The 25,370-nt window shown below is 42.8% G+C and overlaps 1 protein-coding gene across 2 annotated transcripts in view; it reads left to right on the plus strand.

The window, feature by feature from the left end:
• CREB5 (cAMP responsive element binding protein 5) overlaps nucleotides 1-24,581 on the plus strand; it is a gene marked incomplete at its 5' end in the record, with an annotated part of 209,071 nt that extends 184,490 nt beyond the window's left edge. For both annotated transcript variants that reach the window (XM_082277867.1, XM_082277866.1), the window contains 4 exons: nucleotides 16,211-16,534; nucleotides 21,668-21,895; nucleotides 22,877-22,985; nucleotides 24,128-24,581. In XM_082277867.1, the coding sequence (XP_082133993.1) occupies nucleotides 16,211-16,534; nucleotides 21,668-21,895; nucleotides 22,877-22,985; nucleotides 24,128-24,291 (825 nt within the window). In that variant the 3' untranslated portion in view covers nucleotides 24,292-24,581. The remainder of the gene's footprint in view (nucleotides 1-16,210; nucleotides 16,535-21,667; nucleotides 21,896-22,876; nucleotides 22,986-24,127) is intronic.
• Between the last annotated feature and the right edge of the window lie 789 nt (nucleotides 24,582-25,370).

Genomic DNA, 25,370 nt, shown 5'->3' on the forward strand with positions numbered 1-25,370 from the left:
CATTGCAAAACACACTGAGTGTCCTTTTTGCTGAAAAATGTTCCTTATGATTCATAGGTCCTGGGCACCCAGGTCCCTTTGGACCTGGAGTACTCCAGCTATATTTTTTCATTGTCATAAAGGTGATAAAATGTATAAACCTAAATAAAAATATCTCTGGCTGCCTTCGGAGAACTCAAACACAACCAGATGAGAAGTTAGCTGGCAGTGCTGGCATGGACTCGGATGGACTGACGTGTCCAGGTTCTCAGATGACATGGAACAGTGTAACTGCCCTGCAGCCACCATCCAGCTGGCAGGGGAGAGCAGGGGAAGGGGGCTGCCCGCCTGCCCACCTGCCTGCCTGTCTGCTGCATTTGGTCTGCCAGCACTGGCCATGCAGAAAAAAATCAAATAAACAGTGAAAGATATGGCCTCCTTGCTTAGCTTTGGTTTTTGTGACAATTTATGAATTGCTTTTTGACCACTGAATAATTATTTATAAACCAGGAATAGATGAGCGACAAACAAAATGAGATAAAAAAAAAATCAGATAGCCAGCCACCCAAATTTAGAGTAAGTGTCCTGCCAGGTGGTGACAGAATTGCTTCAGACTTTCTCTTTGAAGGTGTATTGCTTTGCTGTACTGGCCAGTGAAGGAGTGAATTTATGAGCTGCTGAGTGAGCAGGGATACCTCATGTAGAAGAGATAAGCTGTGAATCAGAGGGAAAAGCTGTAAGAGAGAACTTTTCTGTCCCATATACAAAGCTCCTTATTGAGTCCATCTTGGTCAGAGCTTTGGGGAAGCACAACTGCTGAGCTAAGAAGGAAAGGATGTCAGAGAAGAGGAATTAGTTATTAAACTGTAGAGCAAAGTACATCCCTACATACACCCCTGTGTTCCTACCTACAACCCTAGGTATGTGATCTATTTATCTGTATAATTATCTTTGACACATTACATGAGAAGTATTATACATTCACAGATTTGTTAGATGAGTTGTATCATCGGATTTTTGTTTGCATGGTATTAACTGCCCAAAGCAGCCACCTAGTTAAAGCTAAAATAAATAAATAAACAAATAAATAAATAAATATATACACAGTTTTTCTATTGTCTGTTCCTAGATGTAAGTTACTGCCTCCAGTAAGGCACAAGAAGATTGACCCTTTTTGCATCCTGGAGCCTTGCAATACCATTGGCAGGAAAGAGAAAAAAGGAGCAGTACTGTTGCCTGTTTGTAAGAAAGTCTGCTCTTGGACTGTGATTCTGTCTCTGCCACTAAGGGTTTCTCTGATATTGTGGCAATCTCAGAGTTTTAGTTCAGTGATCTGTAAAGTGGGTGTCCCACCACATCTAGTGACACTGCCTTCATCTTCAAAGCAGTGTGAGGTGCAGCAGCATGGACCTGTGCAGAGCGGCCTGGTAACTTCCACAGTTGGGTCCAATGTTTACAAAACGCTTTGGGATTCCTGGAAAGCATGAAGGCTTGTTGTTCACTCACAGCAGATTGTGTCACCAATTCCCAGGCCAGTTGCCTCATAGACCTGAATTAACCAACCCAGCCCTAGGATATATAAAATATTTTAAGTAGTGTGAAATTGTGCCTGCTATCAGGCAGGGGAACACTGGTACAGCTTCCAGCAGAGCCAGACTCCATAAGTGCTAGCAGGTTCCCTTCTGCCTGCTCCTGTCTGAAGATGGCCATTACCTAAACTAGGTCTTTGCTAGATGGGTCTTTATTTTCCTTTGGTGTCTGCCTGATATTTGAATGAGCAATATGATTACATGTGAGTTTATTGAAAACCCATGCTGCTGCTGTACTAAATAAAACCAATGAAGGCTCAGAATTATATAGGACAGCTTTGTATTTAAATTTAATATTATGCTGCTACACATACCAGATTTTCATCAACATGACAGCAAATGCTTGTTTCTCTTCTTTTTCTGCTGTTGGCAATGCATTACCTATAAGCTTCTGTTTTTTTCTTTGGGGTAGTTGCTTATATTTATGATGGCAAGGAGTAAAACATACTGAAACAGTCATGGTTACAGTATTTATAGATTCTGAATGCATATTAAATTAGAAGCAAAGGAGAAGCAGAATTACATTTGTTTTGTAACACTGTACAGTTAAAGGCCAGAGCCACTCCTGCCAACGCATCTGCAAATGCTTTAGCTCATAGCTGAGAATCAGAGCTACATTGCTAAACATGGGTGGATAGTACAGCACAGCACAAGTGTCACCCATTGAATGAGGAACCCCTCAGAGAATCTGGCGAGAGTAATTAATGAATCCATTTGGAAAAGTCAGTGCCCTTCAATTAGCCTGAATGCAGCAAAGCAGATGGGATCCCATTCTCCAGGGAGAAAATCGAGAAAGTTCCTAAGAAATACTGCTTTGGACTGATTTATCTGGGTAATTATAAGCCTCATTTGCACGAAACTGTTCAATATGGCTGCAGTGAGAAAATTAAGAATTTATAAAATGTTGATAGGTGGTCTAAACTATCAGTGGTAGTGGAATCATCTGTCAAGCAGGATCTTGGTTCAGAATATTAAACTAATCATCAGCCAGGAGAAGTAAAAGGCAAACTTGGCTGTGAAACTGAGGGGTGGAGGAGATGTATTTATAGAGAACCTTTATTTATAGAGAACCTTTGAGCTCATGTGCAGTAGAAACATTCACTGCCACCCTAATTAGATATGGTGTCCTGCCTTGAAATATCCTGCAAAAGTTCAGAAGGCAGAAGAAAAAGTCTAAAGAAACTTAAGGAAAAAAAATTTAAAAGCCAGTTTTCCTGAAACATCTGGTAGTGCAGGAACAAAATGAGAAGAGTAATGAAAGAGCATTTGAGAGCACGTGTGTCCTAGCCTTATCTCAAGGAGACATCTCTGTCCTTGTCAGCAGTCTCATTTTTAAGTCAAAGCATTGCAGGACTTACTTGTATGAACTTGTACAAATGGGAAGCTGTATGTGCCCTCTGTGAAGACACATACAAGCTGGAAGCCAGCACATCTCCATTGCAACTGTGTTTATATGTGACAGAAAAAGAAGTGGGATGGCTTAGAAAAGTGAGAGAAAAATAAACTGTTTATGACAGCACTGGGATCGCATAGAAATGATGGTCTGTGGGTTCTAGGGCTGGGGGGTTCTTTGGCTATAGGGAAATCGCACTCCAGCACTGTGGACTTTCCACATATCTTGTGTTTTTAGAAACACCTCAGCTCAGATAGATCTAAGCAATATTTTGCACAACATTTTCTGAATTTGGAGCTTCAAGAGTCAGAAGTCTGAGACTTTTTAACAGGTGGCAAAGAAAACTCATAGTCCTAGATAGGCAGAACAAAGAAGTGGCCTCACCACTGTTCCAGCCCTCCTAGCTCAGGGCATTTCTCTGCCATCCCAAAGCCAGCCTTTCCCCCCTCCAACCCTGTTTTCTTCCTCTTCCACAAATGTTCCTTTCTCAAAGATGTCAAGCGTTGGTGGGTACCTGGGCAGCACACTCCTTGCCCTCTCCTACCCCTTCCAGCAGCTGTGTGCTGTATTAATATGTTGGTTTGAGCACTATCCCCATTGAACTCAAAATTCAAAGTGTATTCAACTGTTTTAATTAAGTAAAGAATTCTGTTCCAGGCAGAATGTCAGACATAACCAGTACTTTTAGAGCATGGAACTGGTGCCATCAAAGCTCTGAGGCTTTGGTTGTAAGCCTGCCTGGGACATTCACTGGTGTGCTTAATGCATGCCGTTAGATTTTTTATTTTATTTTTTCTTTTCTTACCTCAGAAGGCCTGAGATAATGCGGTGATGAGTACACCGGCCGGAGTGGTGGGGGCAGGATGTTCCCACTCCGAGTCATCCTCTCAGCCCGACAGCAGGCGGTCTGAGACTGGCACAGTTTGGCCTGTGACTGCACCTTCTCGCCCTCCGCTGATAAATAAGCAGGCTAATTGAATTAATAAACAGATAGCTCTTTTCCCTGCCAGCTGGAGCACCATCAAAATGTGTGATAAATTATCTGTCAATGCTTTAACTGCAGGGAAAAAAATGAAAAAAATAGCTGCCTCAACATTTCCTCTCCAATTCTTCTCCCCCCGTTTCCCCTTCCCCTGTCCACTCAAGCACCTGATTTGGTTTGCCTCAATGTTCCTTGCCCCTGGTCTTTTGTCCTTTGGCAGAACTCCAAAGAGAAGTTGCAGTGAGAGATTCACTCATTTGGCCAGGCTGCTAATGGGTTATTAAGGCTGTAGGCAGATCAGACGTTCCTGTGGCTCACTGGGAAAGAGGAAGAGAGGCACATTTTTGGGGCAAGACTGCCTGTGTCTCAGCTGCCAGCACACAGCCATCTCTTAATTGTGACCTCCTGTGGCTGAGGCAGAAGCTGCACATGAGGGGCAATGAGGGTTGCAATCAACCAGGAAGGGATGTTGTTTAATAACTTCATCAGTGACACAGACAGAGGAGTCAAGTGCACCTTCAAGTTTGCAGATGGCACCAGGCTGAGTAGCGTGGTTGAAGTACCTGAGGGATGGGATGCCACGCAGAGGGACTGGACTCACTTGAGAAGGGGGCCCATGGGAACCTCATGAGGTTCAACAAGGCCAAGTGCAAGGCCAAGTGCAAGGCTGGGGCAACTCTCAGTATCAGTACAGGCTGGGGGGTGAAAGCATTGACAGCAGAGCTGCCAAGAAGGACTTGGGGGTACTGGTGAATGAAAAACTGAACATGACCTGGCAATGCACGCTTGCCACAACTGTATCCTGGGCTGCATCCAAAGCAGCATGGCCAGCAAGTCAAGGGATGGGATTCTGTCCCTCTATCTACTCTCATGAGATCCCACTTGGAGCACTGCATGGACCTCTGAGTTCCTCAGCACAAGGAAAGACATGGACCTGTTGGAGTCAGTCCAGACAAAGGCCACAAAGATGATGAGGGGGCTGGAGCACCTCTCCTATGAAGACAGGCTGAGAGAGATGGGGCTGTTCAGCCTGGAGAAGAGAAGGCTCTGGGCAGACTTTATTGTGGCCTTCCTGTACTTAAAGCAGGCCTACAAGAAAGATCAGGACAAACTTTATTGCAGAGCCTGTTGTGACAGGATAACTAGTTATGGTTTTAAACTAAAAAAGGGTAGATTTAGACTAGATAGAAGGAAGAAGATTTGAAGAAGACTCTTTATGATGAGAATGGTGAAACAACCAGAGAAGTGGTAGATGTCCCTGCTTATTGCAGGGGGCTGGACTAGACAATCTTTGAAGGTCCCTTCCAACACACAGAGTTCTACGGTTCTATGGTTCTATGAGACAAGGCATCAGGAAGCCTTACATTGACTTGCTGGCATGCCAGAAAAAAGAGGGAACTTCATCATAACCTTTAATGTCACTGACATGAGTAATACCTGAGAATTTTTTGTTTTGAAAGAGAGGATAATGATTAGACAGAAGGGGTCAGTGATTTTCATCATACAGTCAGAATGTCCCTGCCATCACCTCTCAAAGTGGTGTTGCCTTTTGGAAATATCTCTGTTCCTCAATATTCCTAAGTAACAGGAGATGAGAAAGATTTTGATGCTTCAGGCTCTAAAGTAGGATGTAGATAGCTGAACTTTCTATGGCATTACCTTGATTTCCAACATGCTTGTGTAAGTGCTTGTGTGCCTTTGCTGATCTGGTTTCCCATTATCATATCTCCTCTGTAAGTTTCCCAGTAAGCAAGCTGGAAAAGCTTCCCACCTCTTCTTTTTCTAAAACAGCAAGAAATGGGAAGTGCTGGGGAGTCTGAGATGGGAATGAGATCACAGTGTTATGTTCTTGTTCAGAACATGACTTTTTTTTTTTTCTGGTGCATATGTCAAATGAATCAGACAATGGTGGTGTCAGGAAGATGTATAATGCTGTCTGCAAGGCAGGGAGAGGAGACAGGAAGATGTGTTAAACAAGATGGTATTTATGCCTTTCTCTCTCACTCAGTAGAAGTACACAAGAAATATTTTAAAAAGGAAGGTAGGGTAATAGCAGGAGCAACTGGATCCCTGTCAAGCTTTTCGGAAGACTCATCCATGCTGTGTAGGACAGCGAGCACAGACAGATAACTGGTGTGCAGGAACTGTCTCTTCCCAGGATGCTGGAAACTGCTTCAGGTGGGTGAGAAGGTGTCTGGTCCTAGCATCCCCCCATTCCCAGGGTGGTGCTCACCCAACATATGGTGTTCTACCTCCTTCAGGGTGAGGGTTGCTGCATGGACCCTCCGCCTATCTGTCCCCAGGCAGGCCACCTCTTCCACGAATTTGGCCTTAGACGGTTATTTATGCCCTCTTTCCACTGGCAGGAGGAACAGGGAAGGGTCCACAATGAAGCAAGGCAGGATATGGTGTACCTGTCACTTGGCTGGAAAGGAAATCCTGCTCGTGTGACAGCCACTGCAACTGTGGGTCTAGCCAGGCCCCTGACCTGTGTAAATTTGTTCTGCATCCTGTGGCACATGCCATAGGAAAGCCAAATCCAGCTGAGCAGAAATGACAGGTTGAGTCAATGGCTTACCAAGCAGGCAGCATCCTTCCCTTCCCTGGGGAAGGTGGTTGTTTTGGTTTGCTCTGCCACATTGCTCTGAAAAGCAGTACTGCCACAGAGTAAACATGCCACGTGCAAGAGAGTGAGCTGCTAATATACTGCATTTTACTAAGTCATTGCTTGTCAACTGAACTATGGGGAGTGTGTGGGGATGCATTCCTTGCCGTTTCAAACACAAAGTAAAGCCCATTAGTGTAAATGACCAACTCCAATAAAAAAAAGAATAGTTGAAGGCTTCATTCTTTTTCTCTCTTGTTTCACACTGTAGCTATCCTAAAGTGTATTAAAAAAACCTTGTGGCATTGGTAGGGTAGCTAGCTGGTATCTGGTAGAGGGTTGAGAGGTTGCTGTTCCTGAAGCCTCAAGTGGCTTTGAAATTCAATGCCTCTGACCCAAGACACCAATGTTTGAAAGCAGTTGATACGTGCAAGGTGGTGAAAAACAAGGCAGCAACTTGAGCTGTCTACGAGCGAAGGGGGATGGAGTTGCAGGTGAAGAACAAAGGGAGCACGGTGTAGGGCAGCAGCGTGAGGGATGGAGTCAGCGGGACAACATGGGGGAAGCTGGAGGGGCATAAGAGACCTTATATGGGGGTGTAATAGGACAGTACCTATCAACACTGATGTGTTCAATGCTGAATATTCATGATATCCATTCATATAACTCTTGACATAAATTATATTTATTTAATAACAGTGAAAATTGACACTAAATGAACCTGTCCACACTCTTTGTGGTTTGTATCTGCATACCACATGCTATACCTGAGTGCATGTATATAAAAAGCCACTAGGCATTATGTTTTCATAGCTAGGTAATTGAAAGCTCTCTGCCGAATTAAAACGCTATTCATTCTTTGGAGTTAGATGAAGAAATAAAGCTTTAAAAAAAAGTGAAATAGCCCATAAAAGCATTCTCATTTTATATGTCCCTGTACTGTACTTTATCTTCTAGTCATTTCTTCAGGAAAAAAAAAAATCCATGAATGCTTTAAAAATGTTTCAGGAATTGCTTACCTTTAGAAACGAAGAAGAAAAATAACTTCACCTGAAATTATGTGGTAATGAGACAATGTCTAATTACCTGCAGTGAATTCTGCAGTCAGGCCAAGGGGCTAATGAACATCAATACTCTTTCACAGAGAGCCCTGGGATCTCTAATGGCTGTAAGTGGTCAGGGCTTCAGTTTTACATTTCAGAGTCTGGTTGGTATAATCTTGAAACAAAATCTACAGACCAGATTGTGTCCTCTGTGCTCTGTGTGTGTGCACTGCACATCTGGGATGAAATCAAAGGACTTTTAAGCGCACATGTATCCTATTTCTGGCTTGCTAGTAGCCCTTTAAATGTGCTGGGTTTAATCCAGGAAAAATGAGTATTCAAAAATCACACCAGTGAAGGAAAAAAATAAAACCCCAGGTTTTATGTACTTGGATGGCATTTTTCTTTGAATATGAATGACTTAATCATAATCAGCCTTAGTGAGAGGTGGGTGATGAAAGTTCAGAAATCTTCTGATGGTAAAGACTTTAAACCTGCCCTTCTTCTGTTCTTGGTGTGTGTTTTATGCTCATGAGAGGGAAAAGCCAAGTAAGCAATTTGCATTGTCATCAAAAAGCTGAAGTACACATTAAGGGGTCTCATGGCTTCAGAGCAGTATTCTGTAGGGAGAAATTTTTGCAGTGCTAATCCCATCTGATCTCTGAGTACAGATTAAAATATGCAAACCCAGTGTTCCTTGCATTGTTAGAATGCTCTGATTTGAGGATTTGCTCTTTATCTGGCTGGTATAGGAAATTCCCCAACTTCCTCTGAAATCAATTCCCACTTTTCTCATTTAGTACAATCATAAATGTGCCTGTGTTCTCAGGCAAGATATATATAGATATAGCAATGCAAGCGCTGTACAAGCTTCTGTACTTCCCACTTGCATTGTACTGGAACATGGAACATGATTTTAGAAACTTAGTTAAAGCATTTGCTTGCAGGAGTGAAGAAGACCTGAGCTTCAACCCCTCTGCCAGGTACTTCTCTAAAAGTGCTTTATGTCCAATGTGAAAAAAGAATCTGTGGTCCCTCAGCTAGGGAATGAGCTTTAAAATGGATCTAAGAGAAAAGATTTGGAAAATGGGCAGTACACACTCAGGTTCCCTTAAGCCCAAGTTTTCATAGGGTCTTACAGAGTGTGATTAACACTGAGTGATTTTATTGCTACCTGTTTTTTCTGTGTTTTCCTCAGCTCACAGCGTAGCATGCATGGGAATAGCCCATAGATTAACCTGGCAGACTAAGTAAGCAAAAGACTGACTGTATGGAGAACTAGAGTTGGTATGTGCCTGCATACTGACAGCTTGCAACTCAGCCCCACAAAGCTGCTAGCTCCCTTTCCCTTGGTGGAATGGGGGATTGATTCAGAAGGATAGAGGTGAGAAAATTAATGAACTGGCATTCAGACAGTTTAACAGGTGAAGCAAAAGTCACACAGAAGCAAAGCAAAACAAGGAATGAATTGACTTCCACGCGCAGGCAGGTGTTCAGCCATCTCCAGGAGAGCAGGGCCACATCACACATAATGGTGACTTGGGAAGACAAATGTCATCACTCTGAGCATATCCCTCTTCCTTTTACTCCCCCTCACTTTATATACTGAGCGGACATCAGATGGTATGGAACATCCCTTTGGTCAGTTGGGATCAGCTGTCCCAGCTGTGTGCCCTCCCAACTTCCTGTGCACTCCCATCCTGCCAGCTGGTGGGGCAGTGAAAGAAGCAGAAAAGGCCTTGATGCTGTGCAAGCCCTGCTCAGAAATAACAAAAATGTTGCAGTGTGTTATAACACTGTGTTCAGCACATATCTAAAACACAGCCCCATACCGGCTACTATGAAGAAAATTAAGTCTGTCCCAGACAAAACCATCACACAGGCCAGGTAATTAATCCCCAAGTGTCAGGCGTTTTGCTGTCAGAAACTGGCCTCTCCAGGGGTAGGTAGCAGCTAAGTAGCAGCTTGTCTTTTGGACTCTGGCACACAGTGGGGAAATCAGTCAGAAGTTGGTTGTATTTTTTGGATCCTTCCATTGGTATTGTATGTTGAAATTACATGACACCATTTGCCAGTAATAAATCACTTTGCTGCCTTTTGTGTGATTACATAATTAAATATCCCTTGCCATGGATACACATGGAGGGATTGACTTAGACTTGGTGGGAATTAAGGGTTTGATTTTTTGAACTTTACATTTCCTGATTCCTGTGCAAATCAAATCCAGTTGTTTAACACTGATGTGAGAAATGATTCATGCAAGAAATAGTATATAGTGAGAAATATAAACCATCCTTCCAGTGTATTTTCTGTCTTTATTATAATGTACTTGTTCATTAAAAATGCATGTAGAATAGGAACAGAGAATTTAGTCTTCTTCAAATCCTTAAAAAGGTGGTGCACTGCACAAGGATATTGGTACTTATCTCTTTTGCAAGGTGTTTTGAGATGAGCAGCAGGAAATTGCTGGGTGGAGCTGGGATGTAAACTCACTTATGTTTTCTGCTGTCCCTGGAGCCGTGGCTGTTCTCAATGAAATGCCATCACCAGAAGATGCAGTTCCGACAGAATACCCTTGGGCCACCCTGGCTTCGACCTGCATTGGATTGCTTAAAACTGGCAGTCGTGTGGAGAGTCATCCGTCACTGGGACTGATGTCAGCGGCCAGTGTGGCTGCTCAGAGCTCCTCTGTGCCCCGAGCTCAGGGACACTGAAGCAGCTCTTGCAGCTGACCTGTCCTTGAGCAGCATGACGTCTATTAGTTTTGTCGCTGCTTTGATTGTTTCCACTTGATTCTTGCTGCTTTCTGCTGAAGTTTAATTCAGTTTGCATTTGGAAACACAAGGGAGAAAATTTGTTGTTTTTATTAGAGGCTGAGCTGCATTGAAGGCTGGATGACGATCCATTGTTCATGTTGTTACAAAAGCTGACTAAGTAGGGAAGAAAGCACAAAAGGAGGGAAAAGTATAATTCAGATTTGCCAAACAGCCTGAGAATAATTAGAAGATTAGCAATTTGGCACTCGTTACTGGCAAGTTGGGAATTAAATGTATCCCACTTTTCTCTTTACATTAGTGTAATGTGTCACTTCAGTTCTGGATTTGATGTCCTTCGCACACATCTTACTCCTCCTTCCGCCAATAGGCAGAACTGTATTTTACTGCACAAGAAATGTAGGAGAAAGCATTTAATGTGGCAGCAGAGACTTTCTAATTGCCAGTCTCTGGAATGTGCTCGTAAGTATCTGCAGTTCTTGAGTGGAGCACAAGTGAGCACTTATTGAGTGGAGATGAATCGCTTCCAATTTACTTTTATGAATGTGAGTGGAACATTTACGAAGAGTGGTTTCTGTTATTTACACTGTGAAATGCTTGTCAGCAGCCAGCTGTAAAAGACCTGGGTGACATTTATGCTAAGTTCTCTTGTCGCAGTCATAGTTAAAGGAAAGGATAAAATTCCATGTGATGCTCTGAAATACACTGGGTGAAGTTCTGTTCACAGCTTTAGCTGTCACTGGCTTAACTCTGTACATTTGGGTATGATGCTTAGAGTAAAAAGGAAAGCTTGACTATTGCAGATGAGAAAACAGTATTACTGACACCGAAGTCAATGCTATGCTTGCCATGAAGTTTGGCTAAACAAGCTCATTACCCTGAGGTTGCTACCGAATTGCAGATGTGTGGCAGGGCTTGATGTCTGTAATTCTTTCTGATTTCCCACCCTTCTCTAGAGTCTTCTGTACCCTGTGGGGAACTTTTATTAAACCCTTGTATAATAGGGACTAGAATTACAGTCACTAGTGCAAAAAAATATCTTTGAGATCATATTTCATGTGCCTACAGGGGTCTGATATAATCTCCTGATAAGAATATACCAGACATTAACTAGATACTGCAGCTGGTCTTGTCTCTTTCTAGTTTAGTGGGATTTGGGCATGCCGACCAGAAGGGAAGAGAGCTTTTTTCTGAGTGCAGCAATGCATACGTATTTGGAACAATTCAATCCTATTCATCATTCCATGTCTATCCCAACCTAAAATTCAACTGGGTGTTATAATAGCTTGTTGTTTGATGCAAGCACAGAGCACCTGTAAAACTGAAGATTGTTGTCTCTTGTCCATTGAGAGATGAAGGGGAGAAAGTTGTATTTTATAGTCATACAAAGATTTTGGCATATAAGATGTATATCCTGTTTTAAATACAGCATTATATAAATATTAAAAATATTTATTAAGTATTATAAGTATTAATATGCATATGAAATCCACAAAATTATTATTTGCATTTTTAAATGTGGGAAAAGCAACCTCCAAATTACAGGTTTGGTTTGTTTGTTTGTTTGTTTGTTTTCTTGTTTTAACAAACTGAAAAAAGTTCTGTCTGTTTTTCACTAACAATTTTTGAGAAAGAAAGGGCAAAAATGAAGGCAACTTTGAAATACACATAGGAAAATTAGGAAGCAATAGAGGAAAATTAGAAAGCAGCAAGATCCAGAATAGCAGAAGTGTTAGGGAAGCTGATATTGTTTTCCATTCAGGATCTCAAATGCTTGAAGGCCATTTTTGGCAGACTTGGGATTTGTCCAAAGATGTTCAGTGTATAAGTTATGATCTATGTTGATAAAAGCATCAAGCAATTCACTGCACCATGATGCCAGTCTTTAGATGGGGGAAGCACTGTGAAAACTCTCTTGTTTCCAAAAACCCCCAGTACTCCAGGTACAATGATAACTTCTTTGAGGTGTTACCTTCATATGGCATTCAATGGGGTAGCTTCAGAGTAAATGAGACAGTTAGGGGCATTGCCACAAGGAATAGTTCCCTGTTCTGTACAGGGAACACAATGCTCATACTGTGAAGCACCAATATCCTCTATTTCCTCCTCAGCATCAAAGATGACAGTATATGTGCTTCTGACTTCCTGTAGGATCAAAAGGGAATTTTATTTATTCACTTGATCAGAGGCAAAGCAGGCTGTTCTCCGTGAAAGATTTCTCTTGCTGTCTGTGTCACTCACAGTCATTTATTGAGATGTCATGACTGCATGGAAATCGGCTATAACTGATGTTGGTCACTGTGTTACTTTGATAAAATAGTAAAAATAATCAGTAAGGGCCAAAAGTCAGGAAAGGTGAGCACCTGCACTTCCTCTTGGCTTGAGGTTGGTGGGGATTTTTTATTAAAATTGACTTATAAAAGGGAGAAAAAAGGGATTGTGCCCTAAAAGTCACTGGTATGAGGCTAGCAGATATTTCAGGTTTAGGTGAAGACAGGTCTGAGTAGCAAGTCTTCTGTTTCAGTCCCAATTTGCAAACTCCCAGGTCCCAGCGGGCTCTGGTGGAGTCAGCCACACAGTTCCTGAAAAAACTGAACGGCCGCAGAATTGGATCCTGGGTTACCACTTCATTCTAGAGGGGATTTGGTAGTGTCGTCAGTCCAGCAAGCTCAACTTTTATGCCATCGGATTTTATTTGACACTAAACTGAAACAGCTGCTTGCAATTAGCACACATAAAAGAAACAATAACAAAACTGCAGCTTGCCCTTCGAGTGCTACACATACCCAGTGCAAAGAGTTTACCAAGTTCTGGTGATTTTCCCTCCTTCTGCTCTAACTAAAACATCAAAACCAATTGATCTCACTGAAGACCAAATGAAAAAAAGTTTGTAATTCCCCGAATGTTTCTGATGGGCAGCAGTGACTGGTTATTGGAAGATTTAGCCTGCTCCAGATGTGGACATGGACAGGACTCTCGCTGCTGTGGAGCTGATCTAAGCATGAAGTTAAAGGGAGGCAATGGCTGTTGCTGCCCTGGGACAGGATGATGTAGAGAGCTGGTTTCTTACCAGGACTGGGATCCAGGGCAGCTGGCCCACCCTCCCATTGGGAACAGTGAAAAAGGAGCTTGTAAAATACACAGACCAAATGGAAATGACCCCTATTGACTGAAACCAGCTGCATGTCAGACCTCTCACTGTCTCTCTTGATTTGCTATCTCAAATAAATGGATGTGGTAGAAGGGCTATGGAAAGAAAACAAAATAATTTATTCTCCTTGAAGTTGTGCCACACTAGTAAGCCTCAGTTTTTACAGCTGAAAAAAAATGTTTATTCGCAGATTAAGTTTTTCCCTCCTTTTTTTTTTGCTTTGAAAGTCTGCAGTTTAGAAGACATACTGTAGTTCGGTTTCAGAGGTCTTTGACAAATACAGACATGGTAGATTTTGTAAGGTATTCATCACACAAAACTGCTGGCTAATGAGAGCTTGGTTATTTTGCATTTAGATTCAGAAAACAAAGTGACAACAGCTTTTGTTGGTGCTTTGTCTTAGACGTGCATGGTGGCTCAGCTCCATGAAAAAGGTCTTAGTGAGTTTTGAAGAAACATGACACAGAGAAAGACTTGGCTTATTAATGTGTTTCTGCCCGTATTTTTCCTAATACACTCCTAGGTAACACCAATTATTCTGAGCATTGTGAGGAGCTGCTTGCAGTAACCATGGTAGCACTTGAATTCAGAAACATTAAGGACAGCAGCTGTTCCAGTCCTCCATTTGATGGCCAGGATGGGTTACTGCTATTGATATTAGATTGACCTCTGTTTTAACTTTAGAGGTAGGGAAGGAGGTACTTAACCTCACTGGCACAGTCACCTTGATCTCTATTTTTGAGAAGATCGTCAGGATGGGACACATGCCACTTAGTTATGATTTGATAGACTTTCTTAAGGAACTTCTTAAAAGTCATCAGTTCAGACTTCGTTCTTGCACGTGTTTTGCAAATATATATATATATATATATTTTATTAAGTCTTGGTCAGACAATTGATCATTAGTGAAAGAAGCCACCAAATTTAGATTAATCGATCTATTAGAGTGTCTCAGTAGAATGACCTTCATGAAGTCTGAAAAAGCTCGTGGATACAAAAACTTGAGGATGACACTTTTAATTGAATGTTACTTCTTTTTGCTTTCCACAATGTTCTTTTCTTTCCTCTATTTTTTTTTTTTTCCATTAAGAATTTGTTTCTTTCTCACTCACAGTTGTACAAACACAGTACAGTAATGTCTTGGAACATAGAAACCTTTACCTGTGGCCTTGCAGTGTTGCAACAGACAGATGTTATTTCAATATAAAATAGACTGAAATCCCCATCTATAGGTTCTGAGTGTCCTGGCAGTCACTCTTTTTGCTTTAAAGACTGAACCAAATGCAGTTCAGCCTGGTCATTTTTCCTCTGCTGGCAGTTTTTAGTCATATTGGCTTATAGGATCTTCTGACAATCATCTGTGACCCACAGATAGATATTGCTATGGGGAAAGGCTCAACTCTGTGCCTCCTACCACTGCATTTTTCTACTGACTGTCCTACGGTGACATCTCTTACTGATGAGCTCTCTGCTATTCGTTCTATCCTCTGGCTGAATAATGAATTATGAGGTAGTTGATGGGTTATTCAAATCGTGCTGGTCTGGCATCAAGTGATACCATGCTACTCCTTCCTTTCTTTTTTATCTTACCATATTCTGCTAATTACTTGCATTAGTGAGAGTAGATCAATTGACTTCCTTGAAAATACAACGAGTTAAAGAGGTCTTGGGTGGCTGCTGTAGATAATGTTCCATGTTGAGCAAGATGCAGAACCATGGATATGAAGGAGGTTTCTATGGGTTTGGAAGAAACCCTTCTCCTAGGTGGCATCTGTGAGGCTCTGCCTTTGGCACACTCTTGTAGGATGCCAGTGATTTCAGTAGTCCAAGGGTCAGATGACACCAACAAGGTGTCTGTATGCCAGTACAGCTCATGGCTCTGGGATGACCCTGTAACTGTGCTGCAACGGAACTTTTTTACTCTGTATTTCCACAATATCCTTTGTACACAAAGGCCCTATGCTGCAGTCCAGAATGTTTCAACCTTTCCCACTGGCCTTTAGTTGTTTGTGTTCAGGTAAAAGCGAACAAATCCCATTGATACTAAGGAAAGTTTTGCCCTGGTCAGATTCCAGAGCTCAATCCAGTGACATGTGGAGTACAAAACAGAGAGAGGTTAGCATGTGATAACAGGACAACACATGCTTGAACTTTTCAGCAAAAAAGGAGGATCAGGTTGAGGCCACCCTCATTATTTTTCCGTCTTTCTAACGAAAGAACAGGTTGGGTACTAGTATACCTGAATTTGAAAAACACATCAATGCAATATATTTTCCAATGAGTCTTTCAAATAATATCTGAAGTAAAAACAAGACGGGCACTTTGTTGCATTTTTATTTTAATCAGACTTCCATTTTTAAAAGTTGCAAGACTACAAGCTTGATGAAGCTAATCCTACTGAGCTGGCCAAAGAGAGAGAGTTATTTTTCCTCAGAAGCACAGTAGGAAATGTGTAACTGTTAGATTTCAATTCAGATGTATATATCTTTAAATATTTGCAGTGGAAAACTAGATAACAGCCCAAGAATATGTTCTTTCTCAAACTGAAATAAGATGCCTCTTATCAAGGGAGCAGCAAGAGAAAAACTAGATAAATCTCAAAACACAAGACAAGGCACCATTTCTGCAACAGCATTTCTGACTGGTCAGATCACCATGTATGAATGTTGAATTTTCTGCCCTGTTCTGTTCCAGAGATTGAAGGCAGCACTGACTCATCATCCTGCCGCCATGTCGAATGGGAATATGAACACCATGGGCCACATGATGGAAATGATGAGCTCGCGACAGGACCAGACGCCACACCATCATATGCACTCACATCCTCATCAGCACCAGACACTGCCACCTCATCATTCATACCCGCATCAGCACCAGCATCCGGCACACCATCCTCATCCTCAGCCTCATCACCAGCAGAACCATCCCCACCACCACTCCCACTCGCACCTTCACGCACACCCGGCACACCACCAGACCTCACCGCACCCCCCGCTGCACTCGGGCGGACAAGCACAGGTAGACCTTCATGTCCTGCTGCATCGCTGGGTTTTGCTGTTTGGTGGAGTTAAAGCCTGATCTCTGTATTGTTTCTTCTTGCATGCATGTCTTGTTAGATACAAGCCCCTCAGGCTGCTTGTAAATGTCTGCTAATGGTGACGGGGGTGCTCAAATTTTATTTAGAAAATGGAGTGAAGCAACAACTTGTTTTGCTGCCTAATTTACTAGACATTTGTAATTTCTTACTTTATAAGGAGCTCCAAGGCTTTTCAGTGCTCTGAGCTCTGCAGATTGCCACATATCCTTTTATGGATGAGGTTTATTACAGAGATTGGGATATTACATATGTTGCTTAATGTGCTTGAACCTGAACTTCTCAGGCCAAGATTTAACAAGCTGTATGAGTTCTACCTGCAGAAATACATAACAAACTGGTGTGTGTGTGTGGCCGGGGGAGGGTGTTCAAGACTGGAGATATTAGAGGTAGTTTAAAGGTAAGATACACCAGCTTAGAGGAAAAGATTAAATGATCCCGACCCTATGAACAGGATAGACATCTACATAGCATGAGAGAAAGCCAAGATTAGCCGTGAGTGCAGGCAGCAGTTGGTGCATGTTGTGACAGGAGAAAAAAGAGGGTGAAGCCAGCCCAAGGAGAGAGACTTAAACAAAGAAGGCAATTTAGACTTGTATTCATGTGACAAGTCAGTGAAGGTCTCCACTGAAGGAGGTGGACTCAATTTCTGGAGCACGTATATTGGCTTCAGCAATTTGGATAATTCGATATTTGAACTGAATGTTTCTTGAACTAATGAGCTAGCAAGCACAAACTTTAGCAGAGTCATTTTTAAGAGGAATTCTATTAATGTCTTAAGATGACAGGCTTCTGCATCAGGATCATACCAGAAAAATAAAGCTCTGAGGGCAGTTACTGTAACATGGCAGGTCTGGAGAGCAAAGTTAAGGAAGGCAGTGCATAGAAGCACAGGCAGTGCATAGAATGTGAGGACAAAAAGGAATGCCGGCCATAAGAAGTTGAATCTGTGAAATAATGTGTTGCTTGCAAATACCTTTCAGACAAGCTCTTAGAAAACATTAAAGAAAATAGATTTGGCTGACATCCCAGTGTCCCACAGCATTAACTATTTACTAACATCTAGCTTTATTACAGCAGAGTCTGCAAGCACATGGGATTTCCCTAAAGTATTTGCTAATGTAAAATGAATTGTCAGCTTTAGAGAAACAGTCTAAGTAAGAGAGCACCAGACTCCCCGGTGAGAAGATGTCCAGAGCTTTCCTAAGTTTACTTCAGTTTTTACTTTGTGAATTCAATTATTTTCCCATCTGTTAATGAGTTATTTTCCTTGGAGTTGTTTAAAAACTCCAATAAAAAGACATTATCTCATATCAGAGAAACCAAAAGTAACCTGATTGCTGTACTGGAGATCCCTGAGAGAGTGAGGATAAAGTTGTGCTTAGCCAACTGAGGACTCCATGGATGAGATGGGGGAAATCACTTAACCTTCACTGAGGGGTTGGGAGGATAAACACGTTAATGCAGTTGAGGGCATCAGATCCCATGGTATGGAGCACTGCTGCAAAACATCCACAGCATCACTTTAAATGGGTGAGGAGAAAACTACCAGGGAAAACAGCTGTTGGGAAAAAAAACCTCACAGTTTTAAGGATAAGATCAGTGAGCCAGTAGCCCTCCTCTAGACTGACTTGAACAGGGACCTTGGTTTTTTCACACAGTTAGGACAGCTTCAATTTCTTGTGCTTCATATTCCCTGCTAGCTAGGCACCACTAAAGACTCAGGCAGGCAAGAAGAGATACAGGCACCAGGGCAGGTGGGCTGACTGGCAGCCACAAAGCTGTGTCAGGGTCACTGTGTGCCCCTGCACCACACAGGGTCTGGAGCTGGGTCTGTGCAGTCAGATAAGCTTTGCCATGCCACTGGAGGCAACAGACCTCATGAGGGATCAAGGAGGTCTTCACCTTGTCCATGGTGTAAGTGTCACCAAGGGGATTGTACAGAGGGTGGTGGAGTAGGAATCCTAGGGTCAGTGTCTTCCCCAGGCAGCAGAGCTCTTGCTGTGCATCTGCTCCTCTGGTGCAAAGGCAGTAGGGATTTCTGAACAGATGCATCCGAGGGGAGAAAAGAAGGGCTTGCTGAGTAATAACCACATAGTTATTACTTTCAAAGCTCATCCATAGTCCCCACGGTAATGGCCTCTTTGGGGATCAGATTGCTCCAGCAGAAGTTAATTTTATGGTGCGATTTACTAATTATTAACCTCCTTATTCTTCTGAGCCAGATTCTTCCATTCCAAACCACCTGCCAAATGACAGCACAGTCCATGCTGCTGTAAGCTGCATACTCCCATGCCGAGATTGTTGTTATTCTACACCGTGCCCTTCTGTAATGTTAGAATTCATTTCATGCTTTTCAGCTACCATTTTGATACACAGGAGCCCAAGGAATTATGCTTTCACAGAATGAGTGAATGGGTATTAGTTTTGTGGTAAGTTGCAGAGAACAGAAAGAAATATTGGATCAGGCATAAAAGTAGAAATCACCTTCTGATAGGTATCTTTCTGAGAAAGTGAGATATTTTACCAAGTTCTAGCTATGTTGCCTCAACTACTACAAAAATTATACTATTATTCTGCATTGGTCCTCTAAAGATTTCTTTATATCAAACTTGCCAGAGTGATAGCTCAAGCAGAATAGGGGTTTGAATGCCATTTCAGTCTCTTAGCTGTCCTGTGTTTGTCTTCGTTATGGATATGTGATTAGCATCCTCTAACAAAACCAAAATTAGCCTAAATTTTATATTTAGTTCATTTTCTTATGTCCTAGGCAGGGCAGTGAAATCCTGCTAGAGAATGATGCTTAGATGGTTACTAAGATATAATTTAACAGGGTTAAGAGCTATTGAGTAAGAGTCAGTTAATTATCCCACATGACATTATTAGTGGAATAATGGCAGCCCTTATAATTAATATCTGCCTGAAATGGAGAGAAGATTTTGTTGTTCTGAAAATGCACTCTGACTACCTAGAGACTGCCTGGCACATTCTGAAAACAAAATTACTCACTAGTTATTCAGGAGAAAATGACCATAAGAGAGGAATTTAAAAAATAATTAAAATTTTATAGTTACCTTTTTCTGCCTTTGTACCAGACTCCACTGAGAGAGTTAAGAAACAAGAAATTTTAAAGCTGAACGGAAAAGGAGCAAAAAGCAATAAGGAAACATAAATAACAGATCTCTGAAGTCTGGAAAGGTGTTATATGTGAAAAATGAAAGGTCTTTGATGAGATGTCAACATTAAAAGGTACTTCTGAGACCTCTGCACTCAGACATACTGCTAAAGAGGCAGCACGCCCAGCCCTGGTGGACAGGGAGCAGCTGGAATCCCTTGGCAGTGATCTCCCAGCAGAAGCCAGGGGATGCTGGTGAGAATGGGGGCTGTGCCCACTGCAGCTGCCATGGATCTGGCACTCCAACCCTCAGTGTGGACAGAAGGTTGAAGATTTTATCAGCAAACAGATGGAGTTCATGCAAGCTGAAATTTTAAACATCAGTCAGAAAATGTGGGGTGGCTTATTTATTTTTAGAAGGTTATTCTTCAAAACTTTTTTTCTGCTCCCGTGAGAGAGATATTCCCTGACAGTGCAACATAAAGCTGGGAATAAATTTGACTTTACGCAAAAAGCGTTATCAGATGCAGAGAATAATTACACATAAAATTGCCATTGTAATTGCCACAAGTCAGCTGGGAGAGGGAGCAAACAATATTATAGACAGAAAAGCCACCTCAACTTCGCAAGACTCAAGACGATAGTATCATTTTAATTGAGACAGACAGAGGTGTTAGGCGAACACGTTAATTGCGGCAATTGAAATTCAGGGCTCAGTCTGACAAAGCTCTGAGTACGTCCACTCCCTGGAGTCAAAAGGAAGCACCTTGGAGGTTTGGGCCTTTGCCAGAACAAGAGGATTAATTTTGAGTCAACAATTCAAGTTTCCAGACTGTTCCAGATTATGCAGGAGTGGCAGCAGCAATGTGAGCTTAGTGTAAGCAATAGGATCCATGGATTGGGTTCCCAGACCCCAAGCAGAGGGAGACACAGGGTGTCTCCAGAGCCCCATAGCCTGAGTGCCACAGAGAGGCAGGAAAGCAGTCCAAAAACCTATTCCCAGGCAGTCAAACATTAAATCTGGTGCTGGTTCCTGACAGGGACGTGGACATGTTCCGTCTGCCCAGGAGGCAGTCAGAGCATAGTTTACATGGGACTGCCCCTACCATGCACCTTTTCTGTAATATTGTGGGCCAGTTACTCTCAGGAGCAGGATCAATACTCCCCTGCTTGAAAAAGCATAAACACATTTTTTTTCCATAGTTTTGTAGCAGTGGGCTGTATGTGGTGCGCTTCTACTCTCAAAGCTAGGGATAAATTGAATAAAAAGGAGTATAGCATCCACAGAGGTCAAATGGAAACTTCTGATAAAAGGAATATCCCTTCTCCACACAGTGCTGGGATATCAAAACACAGGTTCAAGCTCAGGTACCTAAATTATTTTTTTGCCCCTGAGGGGCAGTGAAGTCTGCTGGCCTTGTGCAATCCCAGCCCACAGTTTCCCAGCTCCATGCAGGTGCAAAGAGCTCTGCAGCTCCTGCCTCCAGAGATGGCAAACACTGAGGTGAAGATGGTGAAGCTTGGGAAATAGAAATGGCCTAAAATTTTGGAGGCGATTGGGGGTGGGGAAGAGAAAGAGAGAGACAGAAATTAGGCCACTACAGTCCTGTGCTTTGATGAAAACAGATTCTGAGAGAAACTGGACATTTCAGGTTTGAAACAGGTGGTGGCAGAGAATGCATCTAAGTCAATGTTTTTAAGAACTACTCAAGGGGAAAAAAAATGTTCAGAGGATTGTTTCAAAAAAATCTCTACTTTGACCATGGTAAGGATTTGCCACCAGCTGCTTTCAGTGGCATCTGGTGCAACTTTTGACTTCAGCCTGTTGCAGACCTTGCTGGGGAGCAGGCCGAGTGTATGAGATCTCCCTTCCCATTTCAGCATCCCCCTCTGTAACTTTCCCCCCTCACCACCCCCTGCAAAACCTCTTCTTGCCCTGCAGGTTTCGCCGGCAGCGCAGCAGATGCAGCCCACACAGACGATACAGCCACCGCAGCCGACTGGAGGTCGCCGGAGGAGGGTGGTGGACGAAGACCCAGATGAGAGGAGGCGGAAATTTCTGGAAAGGAACCGAGCCGCTGCCACGCGCTGCAGACAGAAGAGGAAGGTCTGGGTGATGTCACTGGAAAAGAAAGCAGAAGAGCTCACCCAGACAAACATGCAGCTTCAGGTGCGAGCCACTGTCTGCACCCCTGAAGACACAGAGGGGCTCTTTGTGCTTGACTGACGGTGCCTTTGGGGCTACCCCCGCACAGTCAGTTCCTAGTGGGAGCTCAGGCATAATCAGTCTGTTAATCAAGACGTGTGTGCTTCAATTAAAGAAATAATTACATTTTAGCAGGATAAGCCAGGAAAAAGCTGTCTTGGGATTTAGAAGCCTTCACTAGATGGAGTTGTATTTATTTTCTTTCCTTGTCACTGCTTTTTGTGGGGATTTTTTTTGAAATGCCATTAACACAACTGTAAAAAATTTCTTCAGAGCAGGGCATGTAGTTAAACCCTCATTCAAAACCAGTGAGATAGAAGCACTATCACCGTCTATCAGTGAGGAAAATCAACTGGATAGATGAAAATACCATGAATACGATAACAAAAGCCCTTCTTACAGTGCTGTCCTTCTTATGGTGGGCACAGTACTTCTGCTTCATGCAGAAGTGTGCCTGTGTGCTGCCAAAGGCAGAAAACCATTTGTAGCATGGCACTCCTCCAAAACATTCTCCCACAAAACCCAGAGGTGTGAGCAGCACCCAGGCACTGGCTGCAGCCGAGCTGTAGGTGACAGCAGTCCTGCCACCATACCCCTGAGCACAGCAATATGGCCTTTGACCCCACGGGTGTGCCACCTGGCCTCATGCAGAGAGTCCAAGTATTTCCCGAGTAGATTGAAACACTGCCTTAAGTATCTCTGGTATTGGGAAGTTAGTTCATCTGTCAGTTTATGTCACCAAATCTGGAAGCCAGACTGCCTTCAGAGGTTACAAAATAATGTCACTGACAAATGTTAACATAAATCCAGCACACAAGCACCTGAATACCTTTTATCGTAGTTCCTTCAGAGTTACGGAGCACGTTTTGTGTTCTTGAGTTTAAGCTTTGTGGAACAGCCTGGTTTAAACTTCATTGCTAACCAAAGTCTCTCCTTCTTTTCTAGAACGAGGTTTCCATGCTGAAAAATGAGGTAGCACAGCTGAAACAGTTATTGTTAACACATAAAGACTGTCCGATAACAGCTATGCAGAAAGAATCACAAGGATATCTAAGTAAGTAGCTGGTATGTTTGCGCTGTCTCCACACTCCTCACAGGAAAGCAAACCTTCCAGTTCTTCCCTCCAGAACCCCTTCTTTGTCATATTATCACTTGAACCTGTCTTCTCAAACATCATCCGAGCCATCCAATCTCCTGCCCTTACTTATCCAGCCCCGCTCAAAACCAAAAAAGCCCCGGTTTGCATCCCACTCAGCAGAGCTAGTCTTCCCCACCCCTCCTTTCGGCAAGGAGATGCACACGGATGGACGCTCACTCCCCTGTGGAGGATCCTGCTTGAACTCACAGCTCCAAACCTGCAAGAGTCCTCCTGGGCACGGCGCTGCCAGAACCTTAAAATAACTCTCAAAAGGAAAGTTAAAAAGGAAAATATTACAGTCCCCTCCAGCGAAAATGGTACTGTGCTCTGACAGTGGCACAGACCAGGCCTGGCGCAGGTTTTCAAGGTTTGTTAACTCTTTTTTAACTCTCATCTTTCCTTTTATTTTTTCCAAAAATTCTCAGCTAACGGAGACGTTGAATCAATCCTTTCTAGTCGATGCATTTTGTGAGTGTAGTAATTTAGGGACAAATTCTCTGTTTCTCTCTAGAACAGTTTAGAAGAGCCTCAGGGCTTGCCAGATTGTGACATTGTCTTAAAATAGAGCCCATTTCTCTCCTCCGCATCACTATGCATCTGTCTCTTTAACAGTACTCAGAGAAAAAAATACATAATTGCATTACATGCCTATCAGCTGTTGCTTGAATTAGATTTTCTGTGCTGCAGTGCACTGCACTCTAATTTTGATTCCTGCTGGAACAAATAAAGCATTTAAGCATCCCAACTGATTCTAAAGACCTTAAGATATCAGACTTTTTATCCCAACATTGGTTTCAGTCATTAAGGTCTTGGACTTTTTTCAAGGTCTCAGCTCCTGAAGTCAGGTGGATATAAGAGAAGTCGGCTTGAAAAGAATTGTGAAAACTAAAACAATCTTAAGACAGAGAGTGTTGGATAACTGTAATTGTATTTTGAAATCCTGGGACTTGTGCATGCTTCAGGTCATCAGTATTTCCAAGAGTATCACCCAGCCTAGCCTTTTTACTAGGATGGAAAAATGAACGTGTGTTGTCTCTGTGCCCTCAATCCCTTCCCAGGTCCCGAGAGCAGTCCTCCTGCAAGCCCAGTCCCAGCTTGCTCCCAGCAGCAAGTCATCCAGCACAACACCATAACGACCTCCTCCTCCGTCAGCGACGTCGTGGGAAGCTCCACTCTCACCCAGCTCGCCAGCCACAGAACAGACATCAACCCCATCCTTTAAAAGTGGTTGATCAGAAACTGCTGGGGGAGTGTGGTAGCGTATCAAAGCGTCCTCTCTGCTAAGGACATTTGCAACCGTAACTCAAGCCTGGAAGATTCCTCAGTTCTTGAAAGACTCTGGCTATTCATTTTTATAGTTATTAAAATGTCTTTTATACTTAGTTACATAAAAGGGAGTTAACGCAATTAATATGCTATCAGCTTGAGAAATGCTTTGGTGCTTTCTCCATTTTTTTGGTACCAGTTACTTGTTTATAAACCTAACTGTTTCTGTACATAGTCACGTTTCCTTCTCACCAATCTCTAGCCTGCAGCCTCAGAAATACAAAGTTGTGTTAAACTGCAGCTTGTTAGCCAATGTGAGGCATGAAAAGTATTAAACAGAGTCAAACATAGGTAACTAGGAGTAATTAGGCTATAAATATAGAGTGAGGGCATCTGCTGACAGCATAATAAAAAAGAGTTAGCGTTGTGCTATCAGCAGACTGCGTCTTGCATTCAGAGCCTCTTTCAGAGCAGTTATATAGGATGTGGCTTCAGGACAAAATCAAGCCCAAATAGCGTGCTCTTTAGTCTAGCCCTCCCCCTTCTCCTCTCTCCCCTACCCTGGCCTTTTTCTCCTACAGTTATTCTCACACCTTCCTTTTCCCTTCACTTTTCATTTCCCAGATTTTTTTTTCTTGGTTTTTTTTTTTCATTCCAAGGCTTTCTCGCTTCCCTCTTTTTCTCGAAGAATGGTAATGAACAAGCAAAGACTTCAAGCCCACCTAAAAACTGTTGGCACGGCTGCTGCTTTCACTAGCTCTTCACCCGCAGTTGGGCTGCGCCAAGCATTTGGCTTTTAAAAAATACAAATGCTCCTGATTTAGTGTTTTTAATAAATAGGGAAAGGTGAAAACAGCGCAGCCGCAGGTGAAGCAGGATGGTGAGCCAGCTGTGTTGATGCTATGCAGCCCTGTAAGCTTCTGTGGTGCAGTAGAGGCATAGCAAGCAACACCTGAGAGTCACAGAAAGTTTTTGCACTGCCAGTCATTAATGTAGGAAAATCCATGTAGCATATAATAATTCGGAAAAGTTCTT

This window comes from Coloeus monedula (assembly GCF_965178545.1).
Source record: "Coloeus monedula genome assembly, chromosome: 1".
NCBI classification, from domain to species: domain Eukaryota; kingdom Metazoa; phylum Chordata; class Aves; order Passeriformes; family Corvidae; genus Coloeus; species Coloeus monedula.